At 38.8% G+C, this 22,457-nt stretch overlaps 1 protein-coding gene across 1 annotated transcript in view; it reads left to right on the forward strand.

The window, feature by feature from the left end:
* Positions 1-22,457, forward strand: part of LOC150081798 (axotactin-like) — a 638,696-nt gene that overhangs the window by 30,861 nt on the left and 585,378 nt on the right. Inside the window, exons 3-4 of the mRNA XM_090378896.1 lie at positions 6,971-7,113; positions 16,057-16,227. Of these exons, the coding sequence (XP_090235022.1) occupies positions 6,971-7,113; positions 16,057-16,227 (314 nt within the window). The remainder of the gene's footprint in view (positions 1-6,970; positions 7,114-16,056; positions 16,228-22,457) is intronic.

Here is a 22,457-nt window from a genome sequence, read left to right on the forward strand (position 1 = left end):
TAGTGCCACTTGAGATTTCATTCTAGGGTGTGCGAGATTAGTTTTTGCAACCTGTCGGATATTAAAAATAAAGATCGTGTATATCACCCTCGTCTTCCCCATAGTTTGTACGTCTGTGCGCATTGCGCCCTCAACACACCTAGGAGCTCCCCTAGGTGTGGATTATAATTATGTTTGTTAGCCATTGTTTTATGAGCTATAAAAATCCGGCACGAGATTTGGAGGGAAATGTCGAATGGGTGACTGCGAAAAATGCAACTAACCAATCAGAGAGAAGGTTAGAATTGGTCAAAGGATATTATGCATTATTTATTCTTGGTGTAATTGATTACATTTGTAAATTGTCGAAATTGCAGTAGGGAATTAGCTTCTAATATTTAATATCGCAAGCTTTGGTAGTTAATACATAAGTAAACACAGTTGGGCGATTTTTAATACGCATATTTTTTCGGCTAGCAGATTTTAAATTACACTCACATTCAGGGAAAAATGGCTCATAATGATGTTATAAATAAACATACTGTTTTGTATTTCCATGACAGAATTAAAAAATAATAGTTACATATATGAAATATACAATTATTTAACTAATTATTGAACAAATGAAGCTAAAATTACGTTAATTATAACATTAATTAATATAAATTCAGGAGATTTATCCTGGCTTTTTTTTTTTATTATTTATTTATTATTATTATTATTTTTTTTTTTTCGGATAGCAGGATTTAAACTGCTTAACTAATTAAGCTGTGTTAATGTTCGCATTCGGAAAAAATTCCGTCTTCATCACGAGCTGTCCTAATATTGCGCTAATTAAAAAAAAAAAAGGGCATCTCTCATTTATTTTAAAAGATGAAATAATTACCACATAGCAGAATAAACTTTTGGCAATATGTATAAGGCTGATTACACTACTTTCAAATAAATGTATTTTGAAGTAGTGCAGCACCAGGAAAACTCGTTTTGAAGGCAGTTTCTGTTGCTATGGGGCACTGTTCTTAATCTGAGAAGATTGCTTCAATAGCAGAATTTAAGCAGACATAGCCAATACATTTCGATCAATCCCCTGGTGAACTTTCATTACAGACAAATGAGAAATTTTCAACTTCTGTAAGTTCGAAAAATACAGTAAATATTGCAATGGTCTTAGCACTTACAAAAGAACGCCTGTACCATGAGTTGTCTGGGCATTGCTCTGCTTTCAGACAATTGAAATCACCGAAAAGCTAGTGGACCACTTATAAGATGACTCACTACTGTCGCTATCTTATTTTTAAATGAAGTAGCATAATGAATAACAGTGTTGCATCTAAGTGACATACTAGTCTTTGGGTAACGTATATGGTGAATTTTTATTCATCATACCTGTTATTCATCTGAACAACGTAAAATATTACTTAGAAACAGAAATTAACACTTGAACATGTCAATTAACATTTCAGATTAGCATGTTTAATGTGTCCTCCACGTTTATCAGTAATGTGCTGCAGTAAGAGTGTTGTTGAAGAACGTATTCGCAACCTCATCTGACGAAAAAAAAAAAAAAAAATTTCATCTTCAATCGTTCTTTTCACTGCAGAAATGGTTTGTGGATTCTCCTGAGGCCATCCTGTAGTCAATTTCATTCAGGAAATTCAGAGCAACTCGTGCATCATGGGTTCTTTTCACCCTCCTTATTGAACTCAGTTGCCATCCACGTTAACTTCACAAAAAAGGCACAAAATTTTCCCTAATGACATTCAGGTAATTTGTGGGTTAACCACCCAATAAGGGTGGTTAACGATCAGAACCAGGCTATGCTGCTTCAAAAGTTAGTCAAAAGGATTTTGATTGACTGCAAGTGTAGACTGAAGAATAGCAACTAAAGTTTATTGATTCCATATGCAAAGTATCGCATTTGAGGGAACACAAATTCAGGAGTAGTTTATAAATTAGGGGAACAGGAATTAAACTATGTTCAGGATGAGAAAGACCTGAGGATTACGATACGGACATATGTGAAGTTCAACATGCAATGTAAACTGGCTGCGAGAAGGGCACATCGTTAACAGTCTATGATTTATCGGAATTTTGCGAGTAGAGTGAAGGAGGTCATTATCCCACCATATTATTATTATTATTATTAATATCAATTTATTTCCGAAGAAATGTCCTTTTACAGCTATGCAGCTAGAGGACATGAGTTATATACAGAGAAAGAACATAAAATACAGACATATGCATTGCATACAGAGCCAGATACAATATACGGCCTTAAACAGCCACTGGTGAAGATACAAAAACATAAAGTTATAACAAATACAAAAACACAAAGTTACAACAAGTACAAAAACATAAAGTTACAACAAGTACAAAAACATAAAGTTACAACAAGTACAAAAACATAAAGTTACAACAAATAAAAGTGCATCCGGATACATCGAAGCGTGGATATTGCGGTATCACAGAGAGTCCACCTAGAGCATGACTAAGGCATACATGTCTGCAAGAATGGAAGATCTGTAGGTTCTGTCCTTGCAAAGTTTCTCAGCGTCTATGGCTAATCTGTTAAATATTTGGAAGGAGTTGTGTGGAAACATGTTGTCCAAGGAGGACATGCTACGCAGCTTCGATCTGTATGGAGAGGTGTTGGACTGGCATCTTCTCCTGTCGGACGGTCTGGCGATGATATCCCAAATATCGGGTGACCTCAGTTTTCCGGATAGTAGCTGAGAGAGGGTAAGAAGGTTCCTAGAGATGATGTGATACCTCCAAGGAAGCGTATTAAGATTGGTGACCAGAACAGATTTTGAGATTGTAGGTGTTAGCCCGGCAACCCTATTTAGCCATTTCAAGATCCAGAATTCCAGGGAGAGGAACCTGGCTTGGTATGATGAGGGTGCTGAGGACCATATAGTCGAGGCATATAATGGAATTGGGAAGATACAACGAAGAATGTATTTGATGATAAGGTCCGGGTTATGGAAGTTGGAGATCTCTTGTTTTACTGCCCATAAAGCCGAATATGTTTTCGTTCGAGTGGCATTAAAGTGAGGCAAGAAGGTGAGGTCTTTGTCCCAGATGATACCCAAATCTTTATGTTGGGTGACTTTTTTAACTGGAGAATTCGCAATAATGACGTCCACATCGTTGGTATTTTTCCTCTTGGTGATAGAGAGTTGTGCAGTTTTCTCTTTATTAATGGAGAGCCCAATCGCATGAAGGTAGTTTTCCAGTTCATGTAGCTGTCGGTTGGAGCTCACAGTAATAGACTGGAGAGACTGGGGGCATTTTGTGATGACGAAGAACTTAATATCATCTGCGTAGGTGGTAAAATTATTACGGTTTGATAGGAAGGGTTCTAAAGATGCGGCGAAGAGGGCGGCAGAGAGAACGCCCCCTTGGGGGAGCCCTCTGGAGCAGAGAATGTGGTGATTATGGTTTTGATTTCTGATCCATAGGATCCTGGACTGAAGGAGTTTCCTAAGGAGAACTAAGATGTTGCCAGAGATTTTGAAATAGTTGCACAGTATAGTACATAATGCATGGGTGGACAGATTGTCAAAGGCCGCCTTAATGTCGAGAAACACAATATCCAGTTGCTCTTTGTTGCTTAAGGTACTTTCAATTCTGAACAGTGTGTCCAAGAGGTTGGTGATCGTGGAACGTCCAGGTAGTACACTATGGAGGTATAGAGGTTTGTGGCCGAACATGTGATGGATGAGAGCAGGAAGTATGGCTTTTTCCAAGATTTTGAGAAAAGTGCATCCTACAGAAATTGGTCTGTAGTCATATAAGACAGTGAAGGCCACTTTTAAAGAAAAATATAGAGCTTTTAGAATAGCTGCAGAGAAGGACGACTGGATTGGGGAAGAGCGCTCGTCCCTAGAGCTTAGATAGTTAGACGCCTTAGAGAGGATTTTCTTGAACCATGGAAGGGATTAGAAAAATGAAAAAGGGGGAGAATTCTCGCTGATGAATGAGACAAGAACCAGAACCAAAGGGCACAACTATAAAATCTTTCGAATGGCAAAATGCAAAGAGAACTTGGACAGGCCCATTTTGCCACTGGGGATAACATGAGAGATTTTGTTTGGCAGATGCACAATTGAGTTGCATTCTTGCATCATCATCATGCCATTTTAATACTAATCCTAAAACTGAGAGGGAAAAATAAAAGCAAAAAAATTTCAAAAATTATTCTGATAACTAAAAGAGTGACACTTTTGCAAAAAAAGAGTGCGTACGTGATAGTTCATTTTTGAAACGGCATGCACAAGTTGCTAAAGGACACGTAATTAGCTAAACTAAAAATCATTATAGGCCCATGTTACTTAATGTGTAATGTAATGTGTTTCCTGTCACAATATTTATTAATTTTACAATTCACTCGTGACAGTTCGGTGTGTGAGGCAATTTGGTGAAACTCAATAATTGGTGACTCTGATAATTCGGTGAATACGATGATGATTCGGGGAATTCTTTGGGTGAATTTGGGCACTCTTTTAATAAAGAAAAAAGAAGAATTAATATATTAATAACGATTAATAAATTTCTTGCAAGTTCCCAATCCTCACAAATCCATAAAAGAAAAAGAAACCGATCTTCATAAACGATCCTTTTCTATGTAAATGAATTTCTTCACAACTGTCAACCAGTCCATGTTACTAAAACAGCGTATGACTTTAACAACTTTCACAGTGATAATCTTCATTTCTGTTCGTATCACCTGGTTTCTGCGCCCATAATTTTATTCTAGCTTCCCAACCCTCAATCAATTCATGCTCCAGGAAAAAGCATACGATTCAACTGAGTCCTATGCTATGTTAAAAAAATTAGTAAATAATCTTATCTAGATTAGAGGTGTTACAATATGGACGGAGTCACTAAAATAGACACGTGCTCTCTTTGCAACCCTCCCATGAAAAGGATGAGCGTGAATTACGCCCTATTATAGAATGTATTGCAGTGCGATGAGTGCTGACGGTCATCACGCTTACGTAATTCTGTTCTACCGACACCGGACTCGTGATACATGATCATGCCCAGCTGATTTTTCTATTGTAACCATCAATATATACTGAAGTACACCATTCACCGACTAGCTGATGAAGAGGCACTTCGCCTTGAAAGCTTCTATGTATTTTAACACTTATCTTGTTGTATTTTAACGCTTTTATCTTATGTATATAAAATTTATTTATTTTAACAAGTTAGTCGGTCGTGTATGGAAACTCAGATGATATGCAACCCGACGCACAAGGCCTATTTTCTAATGAGCGCGAATCCTTTTATACAAAATGTAGAAATTAGGAAATAAAATATTATTTTCTAAATTCCCAAATTCCGAATTTAAGTGGCCAAAATTGCTCTTATTTCCTAAATCTTTTACTTCAGTAGTGATTTTGTTAATTTTTAATCTCTGTATTATACTGAATTGTCGTAGCTAACGACAATTCGGTGAATACGGCATTAATTGTCGTGAATGACATTTCAGCGAAATGTCATTCACCAAATTGCCTCGTACAACGAATTGACATGGACCCGTTTGTTCCAACAATCAATTATTTCAGTTTGGTCAAACTCCGAGAACATTTTATTTTACACCAGTTTAAAACAGAGAAATTTAGGCAATATCATTTCCTCTTTACCTAACAGAAATAGAGGTTTGTTTAATGAATTTTGCTATTTTAAAAAGAAATTTTTCTTTTTATATCACACAAGAGTCTCTCTCTCTCTCTCTCTCTCTCTCTCTCAAAGATTCGCAACACCAGAACACTGCCAGAATTTTTTTTAGTCTTCCCGAAACATGAAAATCGCAAGGTGCCAAGTCCAGCCTGTATGCAGGATGTCCAATCACTTCTGAAGCAGTATCCGGATGGTTGCCATAGGGTGTGGTCTCTCGTGTCTTGTAATGCTGTGACACCGTAATAGCATTACTAGTCAAACGTCTACTGTTTTTTTTTTTTTTTTTTTTTACGGCACTGTGTAACTCATTTTTGAGGGTTATGGCGCCTCCCTAGCCAGGTGGGAAGGAGCAGCAGTGCATAGCACACGCTTCTTGATTAGACCGGGGTTCGAGCCCGTCACCACCAAATACGGAGAATGCGGAAAGGTCAGGGAATGACCACCGCATATCCCGGAGCAATATGGCCTTAGTTGCTAATGCTCCTAAAAACCAAATAACAAACAAACATTTTTGAGGGCCGTTATTTCTGTGAGTTGACTGTATCATATCTACGCATGAAGAACAGCGTGAGCTGAAAGTCCTTTTGAAGTCTTTAATTTCTTCGGCTACTGCGTGCTGTGTACTTGCGTCCTGGTTCAAAGTTCCTGTACCATTCTCACCCATAGTCACTGTGCAATCCAAGAAGTCAACTTCTTCATAATAAGTTGGGTGCTGCAGTTACAATCGCATTCTCAAACATGGTCACTGGGCTTCGTTGAAGTAGATCGTTTGAGATATCTTGGGAACTCACTTCGTAAAAACATTCCTGTACGACAGTCAGTAAGGTCCCCGATTGACAGCCATCTTCTGGCTATGCCATCAACTGTAATATTGTACATCGATCCGCCCCTTTGACATTGCTTAAGAAGGGAACATTTTCTTAATAACTGTGTGATGTGCTAGGAAAGGTGGTTTTCCACAGTTTCCTTCCTTAACTTTAATGAATTGCTCGTCTGTACACTTACTGGCGTGACTTAAGTCTATCTAAGTCTTTCTCACACGTCAATGAATTTCTGCAGGAGAAACGCTCTCTGTTGTAAAAAGATGATTAACTATACTTATACACGTAGGACACTGATCCTGCTCACTCCTTACATTATATAGCTCAGTCAGTTGTCCTATTAGTATAGTCCCTAAATTAACAACCGCTGAAGTATATGGTTTAAATTTAAAATGTCAGTCTCATTTTATTTTGACTCGCCCTCATAATTAAGTATTGAGAATAGTTGGATGATATTAATATGCAGTCGTAATTATTTCCAGAACAGACAGAACAAATGGCTTGCTTATGTATCACGGATGTTCACCCAAATTTCAGTTTTACGTTATGTTAAAAAATGGAAATATCAAGATAATCCATGTTTATCAACAAGATGGCAGAAAGGAAACATTTCACGTTGGAAAAGGTAAGAAATGCTATACATTTTATTATGTAATGTAAACAACTTAATAAAAGCATGTCTACCTTTTTTCATAATAGATGCATTGTTACTGAACCTTCTGCTGTTTGTTTCGATAATGCAGCTTTGGTAAAAATGAACAAATATCATAAACTATGCATTCTTTTCCATATATTATCATTTTATGAAAATTTAGCAGACTACTGAATTGTTCTGGGATTTTTATTAACATTTGATATTTTTATTAGTTATCACCATTAAATCCTTTGTATGATCGTTAGTTATAGAAGATAAAATAATGAAAATTTCTCTCGGAAAATGCATATACAACTCGTATTTCGTTTTTAAAAGGATGATTAGAACAAAACCTTTTAACTGGGAATATACGCGTATTTCAACTTTTGCTTATAGAAACAATGATTCTCTGTTATAAATGCAAGCATTTATATCAATATCTGAAACCTGAGGGACAGCATATGATATTATTGATATAAATTCATACAGAAATCTGTTTCCTTCTGAAAATAGCTTTATTATTATTTTTTATTTATTTATTTTATTATTATATTTTTTTCTTTGACGAAAACAAAACCAAAACAGCTACTTGTATGAAGGGATTGTTTGCCGAAATATTTTGGACTTTATTGTGAATTTTGTTAAATATCAGTTGATCAACTTACAAACATTGTTACTCTGAAGACAGGGAAGAAGAATATGCTAATATATATATATTTTTTTCATTTTATTAAGATGGCGCCTACATATAAATTCAGCCTATCAATCACAGCGGGTGTTATCCAATGACTTCAGTGAGGTCTAACATTTATTTAAACTGATTCGCGTTCCCTAAGTCAAAGCTGTAAATCGTTTTGTCGGAGAATGATGCTTTTATTGCAGCTCAAACGTGGATTGTTGGTGCTGCTGGCAGCCTATTTTCCTACCTCCTCAGCTAACCTTTTCCATAAAATTCGGATTAACTCAACTTGATGTCATTTTCGGAAACTTTAACATCAGGAGTTATTGCCACGTGCAAATAGGAATTATGTAATACAGGCGCATATCTTTAATATCGAGTGATTGTATAAGATTGCACGCGATGTATGTACGCTTTTGCTAACAGTGAGAATCTTTCTGATGTGAACCTTAATGCTGGCAATCATTGAGATTGAACAAAAAATACTATGCATGTTGTTGTTATTTTTTATTTTATTTATTATTTTATATATATATATATATTTTTTTTTTTTTTTTTTTTTTTAGGAGCATTAGCAACTAAGGCCATATTGCTCCGGGGATATGCGGTAGTCATTCCCTGACCTTTCCGCATCCTCCGTATTTGGTGGTCATGGGCTCGAACCCCGGTCTAATCAAAAAGCGTGTGTATGTCGTGTGAAAAGACATTTTTGTCCACTAGAGCCACAAAAATTATTTTATTATTTCTCCCTAATTTTCCATTCTGTGTCGAGTACTGGTACCGAGTGCACAGGGTGGTTATGTTTGGTGTTACTGTTGGTCGAGGAACTCTGACTATCCTACAGGTGTTTAAGATTGCCACCTTCTGGATTGCCTTGTAGGTGCTCTCAGGGAGACCTATTGTTGCTAGGCTGTTATGTAGGGTTTTTGGCACCATACCGGTGATTGACACGGTGACCGGGATGGTCGTTGCATATGCCACATCTCTTTGATCTCCCGTCTTAGGTCCTGATATTTTCCTCGGGTTTTCTGGAGGTTGCCAGTGTTGGGCACCGCTATGTCAATCAGATAGGTAGTCTTACAAGGGTTATGTCCCATCTGTTGTGCGGAATTGTCTTGTCCGTTATTATGACGCGGTCCCAATACAGCTTGTGGGTTGGGATCTCTGGTACGGCCTGGGGTTCGTACTTGTAATGCGGTACACTTTCTTTGATCAACTTTCTTTTCATCAAGGTTTTTTTTTTTATCAAAGGAAGCCGGATTGACTTTGTAGATCTTCAGTGTCTCTATTAGCCAGCTATGTGGCGTGGAGTCGAAGGCCTTGTGGTAATCGATGTAGGCTGTATACAGGTTGCGGAGCTTGTTGTAGGCTAATGTCTATAACTGTGGCATCAATGGTTAAGCGTTCTTGCATCCTTTGCTCATCCACTTGCAACCTTTCTGCTGATATCTTCTTAGTTATGCAGCTGGTCAGGAACTTATACATCGTTTGAGACAGGTGATTAACTTGTATTTCTCCGGGTTTCTTGTATCTTGGTCTTTAGCCTTCAGATACGTGATACCTTGAGTAAGAAACTCTGGGTGACGTATCATTCGGGTGAACGGCTCTGCTAGTTGCTTGTGTGTGCAAGTGAACTTAAATAATAATAAATCAATTTTCTATTTATACTCCGGGACGACCACAGGGTCAGAGGAGTTCACAAGGTAGAGATAATACAAGAAACAACACCGTATTCAGCAGCCATGCCCTTGAACCCGGGTCACTCAAGGCACGTGAACTTCTTGAACCAGTAGTTCTGCACGTTGTCAATTCATGGGTTTCGTCACTTTTGGGACTTCCTGATCGACTGTTGCACTTCTTCCTCCCGAATGTAATCTCCTTTTCCGTCATCTCTTGTACGTCCTTGCTTTTCTTCCATTCTGTTTCTATCCAGGGAGTTGTCTGTTATATTTTACTCCACTGCTCCATATGTTGCCTCAGAACTCCTCGATTGTCTTCGGCTCGGATGGTCCGTTTCTGTCTCTCCCGTCTTGTCCGATACTTCTGTAGAAGGCTCTTTGGTTTTCATCTAAGATTGGGTTGTTTATTTTCCTCTGGGAGCTCTCTTTGTGTCGGCGTAGTCTCTTTCTGAGTACTAGGTGGCTCTACTTCAGTGTAGCTAAGTATTTCCTATTCTCTGATTTTTCCTGACGTGTGTACTTTAGACGTTTTCTCTCTTGAGTATGTTCTTTACTCCGCCAATCAATTTCTTCCTCCTATTACCCCGTTTGTACTAGGTCAATTGGTCTATCTTGACTCTTGATTCTTCTATCTTCTGCTGAAACCTTCTTTCCCCAGCTGGCAGTTTCTTGTTTTTTCGTTTCTTCTGTTGCTGGTCTCTCTTTTCTCTTCCATTAATTCTAGTGGCTGCTATGACAGCACAGCATACGGCAGTGTGGATGGCCTCCAGTGTTGCGCTATTGTTGTTGAGGTAATATGGTATTATTTGCCGATTGAGGTGGCCTAGGACTCTCCAAAGGATTGTATTGGTTATCACGTGTGGGTCTTTGTTGGGTCCGTTCCCTCGATTCTGGTAGGACATTCTTCCACTCGTCTTCTATTCTGAATATCACGACCTCGTTGCTTTCTTCTTCAGCTGTACTGGGTTCTTATTTCTTCTTGCTCTTCCTCCTCTAGTTTCATGTTTTTTATACTCTTTGTCCTCTTTTTATAGTTGGTCAATATCCGGGAATCATTCCAACCACTTAGTATGTAGTATCGACCTGTATATTGTCATATCGGTCTCTAGCTTGGTCATTTCGTAGTATTTTCGCATGACGAACGTAATCATTTCAATGCTCCACTTCATGCGTTGGTGTTTTCTTCCTGGGTTACTAGCGCACTTACACAGAGACTACTTCCAGTTGGTTGGGTTGGATGGTCTTACCCTTCCCTTGTGGTAGGGATACGGGGGACAACGCCACTTGCTCCCCTGTCTTCCTGGGGAGATTGCCTCCCGAGCAAAGCTTTTGAAGAAGCGAGGCATGCTACAGCATGCCTACTACTTGTTATGGTAAACTGGTTGTCCCTGTTGCTTTACTCTTGTTCAAATCGGCAGTGGTTGCTGTGCTATATCTCACCGAATTGGTAAGTGGGTACCACCTAAATCCAAGCAAAACACCCAGTTTCATTTTTTTGATCTACAATAAATGTGCACAGTACAGACTGTGACAACCCATACAAACAACTTTTCATCCTGCAAAAAAAGTATCGAATGTTCATCATGCAGCGATGTCGACTTATCGCAAAGTTGTCTATATTAGTTATGAAAGAGTAATGTTTTACCATCACATTCGAAGCGATAGCGATGAGGCTAGGATTTTTCCTTCTATCAAAAACCAACTATAAAAGTCTGAGAAGCTTCATTTTCTGCTAGTTTCATCAATTTATTTCTAAACTTTTTTGTTTTTATTAAACACTACAGTATTATTTATTGTTTTTTTTGAAGTATACACAAAATATGCATTTTAAAATTTTTGATAACGTATGACTATGTATGACTTTTTGACTATACAGTAAATGTACTCTTTATTTTTTCATGTGTTTATTCATTTATTATTCTTTCGTTTCGATCCTTTTTACGGTATTTTCGCAATATTTTACTCACTTATTTTTGATTTTTTTTTATCTTAATTTTCACGCTATTTTAAATTCATGATTCATATGCTCAGCACTCAGTTCAAGGCCCTTTTTATAGGAACTAGATTTTTAACCCCGGACTAACTGAACTTCACTATTCTTCTCCATTTACTTTTTTTTTTTTTTTCCTACTGTTCTCAATCTTCCTCTTATTTCTCGTGAGCTATTAGTTTTATGAAATCGTAAGAAAATACTATTTTCTTCTTATATTAACTTCTTTCGCCTTCAACGTTTTTAACGCCTTTTCTTTGTGTTCTGTTTATTACTTATTTTCCTTTTCTATGCTGAGGTGTGTGTATGAATTTAATTTTCTCGCTTTTATTACCATTTTTTTCCTTGCTAGAGGTCGATTTTCTGTGCTATATATTCGAACATCTTTGGTTTTGCTTTTTTTTTCTTTTTTTTTTTGCCCATCCTTCTTCTGGAGGTAAGTTCTTCTTTCAATGTTATTTTTTTTGCGTTCTCTGCATAGCAAATTGTAAACTACATGTCTATCGTATAATGTTTGCTCCCACCCACTTTTCTGCTTTCGTTTTGGCATCAATTTCCTTAACGCATTAATTTATTCCACAGTATTTATTTCTTATAGTTTTAATCTCATCCTTTTGGCATGTATTTTATGTCCGAAACAGAGACCAAGACTTAATCTTGCCGTCTTTTCTTGCAATCTTGATAATTAGTTCGGAAAGCGACACCAATATTGTGCGGCAATATCCTTTTCTTCCTTACTGTATCGTTATTATTATATAGTATTATATCATTATTTATAATTTTTCCCTCTATTTCTCCCTTCTCTTTATCACTTTGTTCCCAAAAACTAATTACGCTCCTTTATTATATTCCATTTCTCTCTTCTCCCCATTCTCTTAAAGTGGCATTAAAGTGAGGCAAGAAAGAAGATGAGGTCTTTGTCCCAGATGACACCCGAATCGTTATGTTGGGTGACTTTCTTAACTGGGGAGTTCACTATAATGATGTTATGTTCACATCGTTGGTATTTATCTTCTTGGTGATAGAGAGTTGTGAAGTTTTCTCTTTGTTAATGGAGAGCCCAATCGCATGAAGGTAATTTTCCAGTTCACGTAGCTGCTGGTTGGAGCTCACAGACTGGAGAGACGGGGGGTGGAATTTTGTGATGATGAAGAATTTAATATCACCTGCGTAAGTGGTAAAATTAGCATGATTTGCCAGGAAGGGTTCTGAAGAGGGCGGCAGAGAGAGAACGACCCCTTGGGGGAGCCATCTGGAGCAGAGATGTGGTGATTATGGTTTTGATGATTGGGTTCTGAACTGAAGGAGTTTCCTAAGGAGAACTAGAATGTGGCCAGAGATTTCGAAGTAGTTACACAGTATGGCACATAATGCATGAGTGGACAGATTGTCAAAGGCCGCCTAAGGTCAAGGAACACAATATCTAGTTGCTCTTTTTTGCTTAAGATACATTCAATTCTGAACAGTGTGTCCATGAGGTTGGTGATCGTGAATCGTCCAGATAGTACACTATGGAGGTTTGTGGCCGAACATGTGATGGGTAAGAGCAGGGAGTATGGCTTTTTCCAAGATTTTGAGGAAGGTGCATCCTACGGAAATTGGTCTGTAGTCATTAGACGATTTTGGGTTAGACTTTTTTGGAACGGGAGAAACATAATGTCTTCCAGATGGTGGGATAAACTCCTGTTTCGAGGATGGAGTTGAATGCGTCAAGCAGGAGGTCTTTGATATATACACTGCATAGTTTAATAATGGAAACAGGGAATCCATCTGGGCCAGTGGTAGACTTGTTGGGAAGACTGTTGATGACCTCAGTAAGGTGATGTTTGGTTAGCTGGTGGATTAACCCAAATAACGGGGTTTGGGCCAGGCAGCGGCTTAGTTTCGAGCGAGTTAGCCCACGTGAAGATGTCAGTGGTCATGGGGGACTGTTGTTTCTTGTTGGTGTAGATTCTCTTCCCAAGTTTTAGCCACTGAAATCTCAGGAAAGTAGGTGGCAGGACCGCCCAGAATACTTTACAAAATACTGGTAACACCCGGCCGGCCTCCCCGTTTGCGAGGTATGGTAACGTCAGGTCCCATCTGGGGCCCGGTAGCTAACAGGCCAGAAGAACAAGGGACACTACACAGTACAAATCCCACACACTTTTCAAATCTCTAGCTTGTCTGATACAACGAACATAGGAATCGCCAATATGGCTGCCTTACTTTTCGGACGTGTTATTCATCGCTCCGTGAACTTCGCTTTTAAATATGTGGTTTAAATGTATTTTATCTCCAGAAAAGTGCTTTCAACTAAAGAGTAACATCAGTGGATTCCTCCGGTGGGATACTTTTGGTGCTTTACTGGGTTTATCGCCAGATATTTATGTTAGTATCTATTTCCTTTGTTGTGAGACTGCACTGGTCACCATGTGGCACACAACAAGGAAATAGAGAGGCACCGATATAACGCGGGCGCCACGTACCTATCTGGCTCTTGACTGGGGAAGTGTAGTGTACAGTGAATGTAACTTTGGGCAGTGATCGTGTCCCAACTAATTTTTATCAAACTGAGTGAAATTCCAACCGGAAACAATGACTTTTTTCTTCCCCCTCTCCTCTACCATAAATTGACCATGGAGAGAAGCTACTTCCGTTCCAGTGAGTTTTACAACAAAATAACGCTGCCAACGTGTTCGCCGATATAAAATATCCCACAGGAAATTAACCCCGTTCTTCTAGGGGCATTTCCACATCTGGCTATTCCCCCCACCCCAAGGTGACTGAGGGGATAGTCCAAAACCCTTCTGATCTACAATAGATTTCAGCAAATCATCGCGCAGACTTGTGTGACACCTCCTTCTACTCGGACTCGCACCCCCTTCAAGAAGGAAGAGCTGCCTACCCGATAATCTGAATACTTGTTAATCCGAAATGTACAAGCCAACCCCCAACCACAGGAAGGCTCCAGCTGGCAGCCTGAGATCCTTCATCTGGATTCCGACAATGAGCGAACACCCATAGATTGTCAGGGAGACTCCGAGGATCCGAGGCCGACTCCCCTTGCCAAAAAGAAAAACCGAAATCAAGCTGGTCAAAGGTCTGACCAGGAGACCAGAAGGTAGAGTGAGCTGAAGGAACCACTGGAGCCACTGGTTCACAGAAAATTGCCAAAGCAAAAGATACAAAGCCAAGAGAAATCCCCTGAACCCCATCCTCCCGGAAGGGGAGCCAATGGACCAGGCTTGCGTCCTCCAAACAATCCTAGAAGTCCTATTCAGAGAGAACAGCAATCGAGTGTCAGCGGGCCTCAGAGGCCAAATAGTTACTTTATGGACCAAACTAGAGTCCATTCTGTACAAAACACATCTGGAATCCCAGAAAGCCACAGCCAAACTAGAGAGGTCTACACCAAAGGAGGAGCAAAAAACATGCAACAGCGCGCTCCTTCCACGCAGATGCGCTGAGGATCCCACCGGCAAGAGAAACCCAACTGACAACACGGGTACAGCCGAAAAGAACAAGGGATCCTCGAAAACCCCAAGATAGATGCCCTGGGGCTGACGGTTCAACGGCCCAAGAAAAAGGGACCATCTATGATGTGAGCCCAGAAGTTACGTCCGCCTAGCTAGCAGAGGAACTTTACTGCAGAAATTTGCAGTGAAAAATACCACTTAAGGAACCGCACGAAGTAGTAACGCCAAAATGCCATTTAAAAGTGAGGGAAGGCACAAACAGAAGTTGGATCGTGGAACTTACCCCGGAGGCATGGCAAGCACTAAAGGATCAGACCAGGATCTTCATTGAATGGAGAAGCTACCGCTTCCATGAGCGGGTGGTCGTGCCGAAATGCTTCAGATGTTCCATATCACTCACACCTGTGCGCAGTGGTAGTAGTATGTGTTCAAAGAATATATGGTACTGTAGTATTAAATACTACATCCTGAACTATTATTATTGAATGTCTTTCAAAATTAATGATTTTATATGTTGCAAATATATAATAACAATAACATACAGTCTAGAAATATCTAATGCAGAAAAAAAATAAGTTTTTGAAAATTATTAATGGAACATAATGCATAAATTTGGCTCTCTCTCTTTTTTTTTTTTTTTTTTTTTGCCCATTTTCCCTTTGTCCTTGTACGGTCGACTGCCCTTGGAGAAATATTTAAAAAATTACAGATTTTTAAGGTGGTACTGTATTTCACTTCATGTGGCTTTCGCAGGAAAACCACTTTTCCCTAAAAGAATATTGTTTGGAATAAAAATTAATAGTTAGTGAAATGATTTGTTTTTCTCACTTTCAAAATACGTGAAGAGTATTTTGAACGCTTTGCCATACGTGAATAATACTTTTGCACATGTAATTAATAATTCTGTTTGTATATTATAATTTCACCATCCTAGCTTAGGGCTATACGGGGAAATAGCCCTTACTAGCGTAATATTCATAGTTAATATTATATTCTTAGTATTCAGATAAAAGGCCATTATCATGAGCTAACCTGTTTTTCTGTACCACAATATTATTTTATCTGTTCACTAGTAAAGAATAACGTTAAGAATGATCTAAAAGTGAAGGCTTATTTTCCCTCATATAGCACTAAACAACGATGCATGGCACGAAGTAAAAATAAATATCTACCCGACGAAAGGACATATATCTGTTTCTGTTGACGACGAGGAAATGTCCAACGACTTGCCTTCTCTTCTGAGCTATCCCAAATACGAAAGAGCAAGTTGTGATTCTGAACCATATTTGTATTTCGGAGGTGAGTTATTTTTTCTTCTTATTATTTTTTTAATTTATTACAAACTTAATTTAACTATGTCCGTTAAATTAAGAGTAATGAAATTATAAACTGCAGACGATTCGATCCACTTCTGAAAGAAGGAATAACGGAGACATCAGCTTAGATTACATTTATGTCCAAGCGCCTTCCATGATTTATTCTTATGAACATCGGAAAATTATTCTAAATCCCAGTCAGAAGACAATTAAGATAGAAACCAGTCGGTAATCACACCAGAAATCCCATTTTTATACGAAAGTGGATAGTGAATTACTATAAAAGGCACATGTACCCATTATGTGGGTACGCATGCTTAGATCCCATTCCTGAAAGTTTATTTATAGTGAGTGTACAGGGTGTTTATTTTAAAAGTAAACTCAAAAATGATCCAAGGAAAATACAATTTATTATCAGAATAATTATGGAAATCACAGTGATTTCTATGACTAAATGTTATTAAACCATATATAGGAATTGCTCAAATTGCAAAAAAAGTAATGTTGAAGAGGTACTAAATTGCTATCCGCATACAAGCAAAATAAAAAAAAAAAGTTTAAAAATAATAACTTACTTAATGAAAAATAAATAAATGTTAAATACGGTAATATACCAGAGTTAAAAGAAGCAAGTGCGGTACTCACCCATGGTAACACAGCGACCCGGTATCCTGCACTGCAATAACGTAACAGGCAAATACAGATCCTCACAAAGAAGAAAATAACAGAAACGAAAGTTTAGGGGAAACACAATGACCATTCTTCAAGGAGTCCAGAGATAAAGTTCGTTTCCATGTGAACCTGAGCCAATCGACAAGCTTAATTAAATACAAATATGCAAACATAAAAGCTAAGTACTGTAATGTGAAAATTAAAGTGCCTAATTGTAAAATATTTGAATAACTAAACATTAATCAATTAAACGACAGAAAATGATATTAACTTGACAATACCTCTGAACTGTGAAAAACTCTGTGTGCCACTCTATTCTGTGAACCACGTACTCCTGTAATCTAGATGTATGGAGAAGTGGTTCACATGGTATCTGTTCCTGGATTGGACTTTATGGACTCAATTTTGATATAATCATTGTTATTATATTCATCCACATGGAACCCCTGGCAGCATTCCGTGATGGGTACATCGTATCGTACCTTTACGTACAATAAAGATTAATCAAATCTAAAATAGAGTAGGGGTAACCATGTGGACATGTGTATATGTAAAGGGTGGCTCCCAGAACGTTTGTTCAACTCCGCCTCGTATCTCTATGAAGAACAGTATCACTACAAATGTTTTCTACAAGATCTAGTCCTGGGCACTTCTGAACATTAGCTTTATGCGAGACAGCCTGCAGTTCATCCAACGTAAAAGGTTTGGTGGTTGTTGAGGACACTCAACAACCACCAAACCTTTCATTGTCTGATCTGATTTGAGAATGAACAGCTAAGTCTGAGGTAGGTAGGATCATCCAACGGAAAAAAGAGCATCCAAGATTGCATTTGCAGAATTATGCTAGTTCAGTGTTTCCACGGAGTTCACCACAATTGAGCCAAATATGTTAGAACCAGAGATTTCCCTCATACAATCTTGTATAGAAGACCCCAAGGGTTAGCATTTCCAGAGGTGTGAACAAAATCCATCCATGTTTCACGCTTTCGAGAGGCAATGGCCTTCACGTAGCTTTTCCTCAATGAAGAACACTGCTGGTAAAAACGATTAACGTCGGCTTGGGGCCAGTCTCTATGCCTTTGGTAATACAACCTACGGGCTCGATGAACTTTCCTTCTTAACTGGGATAACTCCTGCGTCCACCATGAACACGTCTTCTGATTAATCCTCTTTTTCCTGGAAGACTTATATGACGCTTTTATTATAGCATTTTGAATATAGTTCACTTGATGAAAAATAGGTGAGGTTTCAAAAGAAGCAAGTTTCTGTTCGTCAAGGTCCAGAAGAATGGAAGAGTCAAAAGCATTCCCGTCAATATTTCTGATGGAAAATCTTATTAATTCTGGCCGTGAGAAAGTGTGTGAAGATGGAACGGCAGAATCGAAGCGCGAGTTTGTCATCGTTATATCTATATTAGATTCTCCTGCATAACTTGAGAAAGTATGCGGGTGATTAGGCTTGTTGTGAGTTGAAAAACAATGATTAATTATGAACTCCTCCAAGAGAAGGCCACGTGCATCTGTAGAAGAGCTGTGCAAAAGTTTGATTTTGCGTTGACGTCCGATGAGATCAATATATTGCTATTCGGTCCCAAAGTATTTATCACAGTCTCAAGGTAAGCTAGTGAGTGATTAAAGTCCTCCGATGGAGGGCAGTAGAGAGAAATTAAGTAAAAATTCATTACGGAGTGTGTGACAAGAACGCAGGTAGAGAACTGAGTGCAAAATCCATGAAGAACAGTGATGTCTAAAGAGTCATTAAGAATTAATATACAAGATTTAGGATTCTGGTCAACAGGTTGTATTATTCGAATCACCATATCGAAAAACGAGGGGGGCGGGTAATGAAGGAGAACAAAAGTAAAGCCGCGAACGGACAGTCTATCAGTGTTCACTAAAGTAAGCGCCTCCTCAGCCTTACGTGTTGCGGTTTGCAGAAATTCCTACAAGTGGTACAATATATGTGCTATGAAAGTCATTGATTACACCATGTTTAACTTACACTTTTAGGGAGGGAACTCGAATACGGGCGCGCACAGTTCCTTTGCTTTTTTCATGTTATTCTATCGCCTCGCAACTCTCCCGTTCGTTCTTCGATATAGTTACCCCAATTCTATTTTTGAAAAGTCGGTTATATCGTTTCTCTATTTGCATCGGTGCAGTTCCGAAATTGTTCCTACTGTTATTATTGATTTGTAGCTGTAACAGCACCTTAAGCCATGTTGCACCATTGTGTGTTATGTACAGCGTTTTCATAAAGTCCCTTCTCACTTTTAAAAGTTCATAATTCGAAAACTATAGGTCGTATTGAAAAATGTTTTTTTCTGCATTGTAATCAGGATATGTGAAATTCGCTGAACTACACAGATATGGATGTTTTAAAGTATTTGTCCAAACCTTTACCACCAGGGGCTAAGCGATTTATTCATTCTAATAAAGAAATTATTTTTTCGCTTTCGTTTTAAAATATTGCCTAAAGATAAAGCACGTTTAATTAAATTTTATTATAAGGATGGTGATAGCGTTATTGCTTAGTTTTGTCAAACACAAATCTCTCAAGGTCTCCATGTTCGAGAAGAACCATATTACAGTTTAATATTCAGTGTATTATTGTAAAATATTGTGAAGCGTTTTGAAAAACTTACGAACTCCTCAAAGTACAAACTGAAAAGTACAAACTTTTACAATTCAAGTTTCATGATTCATTCTATATGTAGATTCACTGATTTATCAATTATTTAATAATTCTTCATTCACATATTAAATAAATGACGAGCTTTACCAAAATTTTGTCTACTGTAATTTATAATGTACAAAAAAAAATTTTCCATTAATTCCTCATCTGAAAAATATCAACTTGAACTTGACAACCATCCCATTTTTTAAATAAATGTTTTTTTTTTTTTTTTTTAACAGAGAAATAACGGGCGGGTGAGAAATATAATGAAGAATAGGGTGCTGAAGTCCAAATTAAAAGAAATTTAATGGCGACCCCCAGATGGCACCGGTTTCCGAATTACGTGAAATATTACTATATGTAAATACATTCATCCAACAATACAAGACAAATAAGAGTAAAAATAGTAGAACATAAAATAATATCGAATTGAATAGGATAGACTGACCATTATGCCCCAACTGGTCGGAGGACCATGAGGACATAATAGCCAGGGAACCACTGTATTTCGAACGCAAAACAAATCCATGCCGGGACAGAATAATACGATGAACAAACTGCTAGATTTGCATAACGGTGGTCCTTATGCAGTGTTAAAATAATGAGAAAAAAAAGTAGTATTCGCGTGGAAAAAGCCACACCACTGAACAAACAAAGAAAGCAACCACTAAACATATATCTGGAAATAAATTTGGCTAAAGCCCGATTTATCTCCATTGGGGTTTTTTTTTTTGTCCAGAAAAAGAAACAAATCGACTAGAGAACACTCAATTTAAAAACATAATACACATGGGCAGATGAGAGCGTTCTCTGGTAGCTAGCCCTAATAAACCTCTGACATAATTTCTCCACACTTGTCTTGTAGACAGCCATAGATACTTCTTCCATGGGCACTGACTTCTGCATTGGCATTTGTAATTCCCCTACTTTTTCTAAACAGTTCGAACACATGCTGCAACCAGTCAGCATCCGTTTACTGTCCAACTCGAAACTTACAAGATCATAATTTCTTATTCTTCCTCTAACCCTTCTGCACTGATCCAACAAATTAACAGAACAAAATGAATATTTTCATGAATATTTTATTGTGAACAGTGTCGCCGAAGACAGCGTTCACAATAAAATAGGAGTCCCGTTTTCACCTCCAAACGGATTCTAAATGTTATTTCATCTGGAGACAACAATAAATGTGGTACTATCCCTCCAGCATCAGAGAAAGGGACACTTAGGAGATCTCGAGTTTGGGGGAATAATGATCACCAGCCGCGTCCCTCTTCATGTTTTTGCTCTGCGTAACTGCACAGAGGTACTGAAAACAGTTCCTCGAATGTGCGACTTTTTTAAGAGTGCCGCCGGCCCAGATTTTCTTTTCATGCACGACAACTCCACCGCACATCGAAAACTCAAGTGGAGGAATATGTTAAAACTGAAGATCTAACGACTGTCATGGCCAGCACTCTCATTAGATTTAAATCTGATCGAACATGTGTGGGACGCCCTTGTGGCATCGCATTGCATGCCGACAATCAACTCCTCCGTCACTTCATGAGCTAAGGTCTGCGCCAGTGTAAAGTGTGTTTAGGGTCAAACGGCACAAGGGGTTCCTCCCGTCTCCACGTAGTTTACATTGTGGGTGAACCAGTTGACTGGAAAAGCCAGAGATTTAAAAGTGTATGGACTTTGTATATGTGTGATGCCTTGTACCGTTGTTCATCTGGTTATTTAGCCGCTGGGCCCCTACTGAGGCCCAACGTTGCCCCACTTACGCCCCGTGGAGGCAGACCAGGAACCCAATAGTCTGTTTCACTCTGGCAGGTCCTGCCACTTAATTTCCTGAGATTTCGGCGGCTAGGACCTTAAAAAAAGAAAGAAAGAAACGCGTCGACGTAGGGGTAGAATCGCTTAGTTTTGCTAGGCCAAGTTATGGGCGTAAGGTAATTTAGATATGTTAAGTTTTTGGTATGTAGGGCTTTCGCTAGCGTATAGATAGAGAGGGGGGAGGCAGAAGGCTGGGGGGAGAAAGACAGAAATATGGGGCCAATAGAGTAGGTAGTCCCAGTTTTCAGTGGGACATGCCCATGTCCCACCAGAGTAGAAGATATAGGGTGGAGAGGAGGGGAGGACGAAAATGTCCCCCCTCCCCCCAAGGAAGTAGGTATAAAGGTGAAGGGGGCTAGAGTGCCCTCTTCAGATCGCCATATGGCTATTGGCAGTTATTGTTTCAAGTTTCTTTACTCATGGGGCAAGCTCCGTCCTTGTGCTTGTGTCCCTCATCTTTAGTTGCAGCCTTTACATTGTGCTGGCTGGTGTCTCAATAGTGGTACTTGATGTCAGTCATTGTAGATGGTGATTAATGTCCTTCTCCTGATGAAGAGGTCTTGTGCGAACTGGAATAATGCTCTGTATTCATCCTCAGTATCTATGAAATGGGATTCCAATCCTTTTGGTAGGTATCTTATTTTTGTTATAAGTACCCCTCTGAGGTCTTCATATTGTGGGCACTCGTACACTATGTGATTCCAGCTTTCTGTCCGCTACTACAGAGACAGTATCTACAGTTGAGGCCCCCAACTGTAGATACTGTCTCCCAGTATCTACAGTTGGGGTCCTCAGTAAGTCCGAATCCGTGCAGCTTCTCATTGTAGGGTCCGTGTCCTGTTATTAGAGATGTCAAATGGTACCCTGGGAAGTACCAGGTCGGCTGTTTTGGGTAGATTTTCTGGAGGTCAGGTAGATATCTTCTGGTTATCTCGCCCTTGGTGGTCTCCGTCCATCTTCTCTGCCATAATTTTAGCAGGTGGTTCTGTAATCTAGTTTTTTCCGTTTTTAGGTTGTTCCCTGGTTGTTCCCTGGGTCAGTTGTGTA

This window comes from Mastigoproctus giganteus, chromosome 8, assembly GCF_048544385.1.
Source record: "Mastigoproctus giganteus isolate SK-2022 chromosome 8, ASM4854438v1, whole genome shotgun sequence".
Classification (NCBI taxonomy): domain Eukaryota; kingdom Metazoa; phylum Arthropoda; class Arachnida; order Uropygi; family Thelyphonidae; genus Mastigoproctus; species Mastigoproctus giganteus.